The sequence below is a fragment of the Camarhynchus parvulus genome, chromosome 5, assembly GCF_901933205.1.
Source record: "Camarhynchus parvulus chromosome 5, STF_HiC, whole genome shotgun sequence".
Lineage (NCBI taxonomy): Eukaryota > Metazoa > Chordata > Aves > Passeriformes > Thraupidae > Camarhynchus > Camarhynchus parvulus.
This window is the reverse complement of record NC_044575.1, coordinates 7,194,768-7,200,926: the sequence shown is the minus strand read 5'-3', so window position 1 is coordinate 7,200,926 and position 6,159 is coordinate 7,194,768. Positions and strand designations below refer to the sequence as shown.

Here is a 6,159-nt window from a genome sequence, read left to right as displayed (position 1 = left end):
AGAGTGGGATCACAGCATCCTGAGGAGCTTGGGGAAGGAGAAGTGCCCAGCACAGCCTGCAGAGCAGGGCAGCTTCCAGGCCTGGCAGCAGCTGGTTTCTGCCTGAAAAAAGATGAAAAAGACGCCCTATTTCTCTGAACAAGGGGTGGCTATGTCCGGGCTGCTTGCTCAAAGCCCTGCCAAAGAGAAAATAGCTCTGTACAAGACAGTGGGATGCACTGGAAGAGAGCAGAGAGAAACTACACCTTGCAAGTGGAGGGACTGGAATGGTGGGGAGGGAAAGGTTATTCCCAGTATTGCCACAGAGTTTGCATCCACAGCTGAGCCACTCGGCTGATCAGGTGCAAGGAGGGGGTCTGGATGGAGTGATGGAAACAAAAATGAAGCAAATACCTGTGCATTTTATATCAGTGGATTTCGTGGAATCACAGAACTCTCAGGGTTGGAACAGACCTTCAAGATCATCTCATTCCAGCCCCCTGCTACACTTCCCATTAGACCAGGCTGCTCAAAGCCCTGTCCAGCCTGGAATATTTCTAGGGATGAGGTATTTTCACCTCCACAGTGAAAAATCCGCATTGTGCTGTCTTTGAACGCACACGGAGGACTGAACTCGTTTGAGGCTGGGACAGAAACTGCGCCGAGGAGATTGCAATCGCCCCCAAAGCAGCGGCATGTGCACCTCACAAGAAGAAATAAAAGCACATCATCTAAGTTTGCTCAGGTTTAGCGAAGGTCAGAGATTTTCGCACCTAGGTGAGCTGTCATCTGCCTCGGGGCAATTCTCCTTTCTCTCGCATCCTTTGCTGGAACAGCGGGAGAGCTTTACTGGCGTGAAAGACTAAACTGGCTTCGGGCTCTAAAGGACTTGAGTCACAAACCACTTCTCCCCCCTCCCCCCAAACACACTTTCTTATTAATTCAGGACCTTCCAAATTTGTCCCAATGTCTCTTCACCTGTTTGTGCTGAAAACCTGTGGAGGGCCGAGGCTTAAGTTATGGGAGGTGACAAAACATACGGGATTTGCCCGAAGCAAAGCAGTTCTAAACTGATGGGCTCAAAACTTCTCCTCCTTTTAAATACCCAGCTTCACTTTCAGGAACTTAAACCACATGAAGCAATTACCTAAGAACAAATGCATTAGTAAAACACAGCAGCAGCAGCATGGAAGTAAAGATTAGAAAAGAACCATTCTGTTAAAGAGTGCAGCAATATTTGCAGAGCCTCTGGGCTCTGGAATAAACTTGTGTCACCACAGCCCCCGTCAGTACAGTGACCAAGAGGGAGCTCCACATGTCTGGTACTCTACATTTCTTAAAGGGATATTTAGAACCAAAAACTTTATTGCCACTTTTGAACATTTGCTGCCTCTTTAAATGTTTTTCTCATTATTAAAACCTTAGTCCTTTCCTTTGTTTGGTGGGGTTTTTTTGTTGGGTTTTATTGTTTTGTTTTCTTGTGGTTGTTGTTTTTGTTTTGTTTTGTTTGGTTTTTTTTTTTAAGTTCTTTCATTTTTCATTTCTCAAACCTCCCATTCAAAAATTCTTTTGGCTTTTAATGAAGGGAATGTTGTTTCTGCATCCAACAAACTGTAAACCATGTCGCTTGGATACAGCAAAAAGCTGAAATTCCACAGATTTACATAGTCATACATTGTGCTGGGGAGAAAGTGCGCTGGGCGTTCTTTGGTTTTTGTATCTTGCATTAGCATTTGTAGGCATTTGAGAAAGGGAAAAATATAAAGAAAGGACATATAAAAGGAAAAGAAAAAGAGGGAAAGAGAGGGAAAGAGAAAAAGAGAAAAGGAAAGAGAGAGAGAGATAGAGAAATAGAGAAGGAGAGAGAGAGAGAGGAGAGAAGAGAAGAAGAAAGAAAAAGAAAGAAAAAGAAAAAAAAAAAAAAAAAAAAAAAAAAAAAAAAAAAAAAAAAAAAAAAAAAAGAAAAAAAAAAGAAAAAGAAAGAAAGAAAGAAAGAAAGAAAGAAAGAAAGAAAGAAAGAAAGAAAGAAAGAAAGAAAGAAAGAAAGAAAAGAAAGAAAGAAAGAAAGAAAAGAAAAGAAAAGAAAGAAAAGTTGCTGTGATGAACGTAAAATATGACCTTTTCTTTTTAAAAGTTTGTGCTTTCCCTCTTGTTTAGCACCAGTGCTGCTCACCCTTTCCCTTCAAGACGCTTCAGAGCTGTTAAGCATCTAAGGGTGATAATTTGACTTTCAGCTAAGCCGGAGGGCTGCAGCAGACAGCAGTAGGTGGTGATGTAATAGGTACCAACGCACATGGATATATAAATATCGTGGCTAGGGCTAAAGCGCTATGGCTGAGCAGCTATAGAAGAAGATCAGCACTTCAGACAAGACTCCTGGAGTTGAGATCAAGTTCAGAAGCTCTTGCTCCCGGGATTTCCTCTCCATGCAGCCAGCCCAGGGAAACCGCAGATCCTCAGGGGATTGAGCACTAAGCTCCTTCCTTCCCTCCCTCTCCGCTTTGCTTTTTTTTTTTTTTTTCCTTTTTAAATTTTTTTTTTCTGTTTGGCTTTTGGTCGGGTTTCTTTTTTTTTTTTTTTTCCTCCCCTTCTTTGACCTCAGCATAAAGTGGGAGCGTATTTTCGGAGCGAGCGGCGGCCGGCCCGTGGCTACCCGCCCCTGAACCGGGATGCCTCTCCCCGCGGCGCTGCTCCCGGCGCTGCTGCTCGGGCTGCTGTGGCCGGGGGCGGTGCGGGGCCGCTCGGCCCCGGGTCGCGTCCCCGCCGGGCCCCGCCAGCGCCGCTGGGACGCGGCGCTTTTCGCCCGCTCCGTCGCTCGCCTGCCGGCCGAGCGCCGCGATGCCGCCCGCGACGGCGACTACCTGCTGGGCATCAAGCGGCTGCGGCGCCTCTACTGCAACGTGGGCATCGGCTTCCACATCCAGGTGCTGCCCGACGGCCGCATCGACGGCATTCACAGCGAGAATCGATACAGTAAGCCAGCCACAACCCCCGCGAGCGAGACTTTCGGGACGGCCGGAGGGCAGTTCTGCGGGAGGGGAGCGACTGAGCTGCCCCGGAGAGGGGCATGGCCCGAAAGGAGGGTGGGTGCATGGCAGACCTCGAGCTTCCCTCAAAAGTCCGGCCGCAGGCAGCACCGCGGGGCTGCGCCCCTCGGCTCCCCCGAGGGTGGCGGGAGCCCGGGGCAGCGGGGCGGCGACCGACCCCATCGGGGGCTCCGGACCCCATCGGGAGCTCCGCACCCCATCGGAAGCTCCGCACCCCATCGGGAGCTCCGGACCCCATCGGGAGCTCCGGAGCAGCTCGTCGGGCGTTCGGGAGGGGGTGGCCGGCGCTGCTCAGTGCCCCGTTGTCCCCTTGCCGCTGTCAGGCATCAGGTGTCGGGGCTGCCTCAACATCTGGAGGATCCGCAGCGCCGTGGGCCGCCCACTCCAAGCAGGGGCTGGGGTGAGCCCAGCTCGCCCCCAAACTTGAAAAGCATCTGCTGGGGACTTAACCCCGTGGCCCTATGGCTCTGATATCCAACTGAAACAATAAGATCCGGGAGCAGGGATATAAGCTGCATGATGACAAATGTTTCATTTGCCCTAAGCATACTCTGGCTTATTTTAACCTTGCCTACACAAGAGGATGCCTGGGGGGCAAAATAAAAATAGATACTTAGCTAAAAGAAGAGAGGTCCCAGCATGGGGCATGGGACAGCACGTGGAGTATGAGGTGTGGGCTATGGGGCTCTGTGGACACCCACAGCAGGACTGGGATGTGGGGATCCACACTGGGGACGGCAGCCTGTGGGTGAGCGTGGCACTGTCACCACACACTCCAGGGCGCAGCCTTTTGTCCTCCTGATTTCTGTGTCTCCTGTGCAGGTCTGCTGGAAATTTCTCCTGTGGAAAGAGGTGTGGTGAGCATATTTGGTGTCAAAAGCGGACTCTTCGTGGCCATGAACAGCAAAGGCAAACTCTATGGATCTGTAAGTAGCCACCGACTGTGTGCCTGGGGAGGGGATGGTGGTCAGTTGGGGTGAGATGTGTGCTAAAAGCTGCCCAAGCTCCATCCTTGCCCCTCCTGGGCTGGGCAGCTCAGAGCAGCCCTTCCTGCCTTGCCAGCAGAAGGTGTGCTGCCCGGTTGTGCTGCTCACTGAGCTTTGGGAGTGAAACCCCCTCTTGGTTCTCACATAAAAACTGTAATCACCCAACCATGGCTGCACGTCTTGCCTGCCTCACGGACCCACAGATCAGCCACTTGTGTGGCAAGAACACAAGCTGGGCTTAGTCCATATATTTGTTATGTCTGAGTAGAAACAGCCTTAGGCAGGTGTGGCAATCACTCCATCTCTCAGAGGGCACTTGGACTTGTGATCAGCCAGGCCCCACCAGTGACCCTTTATGATGTGATCAATCAGAGACCCATTGATCACTCCTTGTTAATGCTCTTGAACAGACAGACAGCTCCCGTGGCAGTTCAGCATCCTTGGGGTCTGAACTTCTGTTTAGGAGAAGGAAGATCCATTAGGAAGGCAATACAGGACTTCTTTTACGTGGGATCTTTGGAAAAGATAGAGACATCTTGTAGAATATACTTGGGGTGGACAATAACCGGGTGTGTCTCTGCTCATGTTGAGCTGTCTTCCTGCTGTTGAGTTCAGCTCTGTACAAGTGACTGTGATCAGCATAGTTTTAAAGCCATGTTCCTGATTCTCTTTTCTTACCCGTGAATTTCCCATGCCATGTTCCCCAAGTGAAGAAACTTGGGCTGAGGAAGAGCCAAACCATGTCAGAGGTAACCGGGGCATTTTCACACGAAGGCGTGAAGTATACAGAATTATTTTCTGGGCCTTTGGTCCTGTTGTGGAGGATTGTGCCTTATATAAAAGTCAGGCAGAATCAGTCACCAAAATGCATCCTTTCTTAGGGATACTGCTGCCTTGGTGTCCTGGGTAAAATAATCCCTAGTGCAAGTGTTCAGCTTGGCAGGCTGAGGCCTCTCTCACAAGCCCCGAGGTTTTTGCCCAACGATAAGAGATGAGTTCATCTGTCTCTTTCCAGATAAGACACTTGCAAGACCTGTCCCTCTCTGTACGTACTTGCAAATGAAACCACAGCCCTGAAAGGCTGCCTGCTGCCAGATCTGTTTTCCTGATCCATTGACCTAAGTTATCCAAACCCTACCTTTGATCTTACATCTAAAAAAGTTAAAAATACCATCCATGATGAGTGGCTTTAAAATGTCTCTTTCTCCTCAAGCAACATAGGAAAGTGCCAGGATTCTGGATGTCCTGAAGCCTCTCAGGCAAATTATTGCTGGTGGGACAGCCAGGAGCAATTCAATGAGCAGGACCATGGGACTGGGCTTGGTCCTTACCCACCTCAGCTCTGTTCAGGTGACCCTGTCCCTCCCATGGGTGTCCTTCCCACCTTTAGATCTATGTGCCTGGTCTAGGCACAGCATCCCTAATTGATCCTCTGGCTCCTGAGTCCTGTTTGAAGCTTCAGAGGCCACTTTGATGGCTAAGATTACTAAGTGGAGGGGGCTCACCTGCACATTTGCCCACAACACACCTTCTTACACCTGGCAGCAAGAATATTTCCACACCTGATGTTTAAAATTCCTTCCCTCTCATTCTTTCCTTTTCATTTCAGGCCCATTTCAATGATGAGTGCAAATTCAAAGAGATTCTCCTGCCAAACAACTACAATGCTTATGAATCCAGGATTTATCCCGGGATGTACATAGCCCTGAGCAAAAATGGAAGAACAAAGAAAGGCAATAAAGTGTCTCCCACAATGACAGTGACACATTTTCTTCCTAGAATCTGAGACATCTCCCTTCAGACCTACCTCAGCACAGGGGAAGACACAGAACAGAACATCTTTGGGGAAAAGAAACATGGTGCACTTTTACTGGAGAGTTTTATGCAAGAGTAGGTGTAAGATATTTAAGTTAATTATTTAAATCTGTATATATGGTCACAAAATTTATTTATAGTTACTTTTCTTTTTTAATTTTAATTTTAATCTCTGAAAACAAAACAAACCTCCAACCCAAGGTCTTTCATTTCATGGTGCAACAGTAGAAGTCTTCTGCTTGGTGGTTTATTTAATTCAGCCGAGTTATCCCAGGTGTGCTGCTACTCCATGTCCTAAGCCAGGTGACATCCAATTCCGCTCTCCCAACGTT

At 48.7% G+C, this 6,159-nt stretch overlaps 1 protein-coding gene across 1 annotated transcript; it reads left to right on the top strand.

Annotated features, from left to right (window-relative positions):
* Window positions 1–2,648: 2,648 nt before the first annotated feature.
* FGF4 (fibroblast growth factor 4) lies at window positions 2,649–5,798 on the top strand. The gene is made up of 3 exons (XM_030950018.1): window positions 2,649–2,952; window positions 3,849–3,952; window positions 5,622–5,798. Exons 1-3 carry the CDS (start codon window positions 2,649–2,651, stop codon window positions 5,796–5,798), a joined length of 585 nt encoding a protein of 194 aa, XP_030805878.1.
* Window positions 5,799–6,159: the final 361 nt, after the last annotated feature.

Coding starts and splice junctions, on each gene's coding strand:
- FGF4 (XM_030950018.1), top strand. CDS start 2,649: ATGCCTCTCCCCGCGGCGCTGCTCCCGGCGCTGCTGCTCGGGCTGCTG. Junction 2,953..3,848: donor TCACAGCGAGAATCGATACA/GTAAGCCAGCCA, acceptor TCTCCTGTGCAG/GTCTGCTGGAAATTTCTCCT. Junction 3,953..5,621: donor AAGGCAAACTCTATGGATCT/GTAAGTAGCCAC, acceptor TTTTCATTTCAG/GCCCATTTCAATGATGAGTG.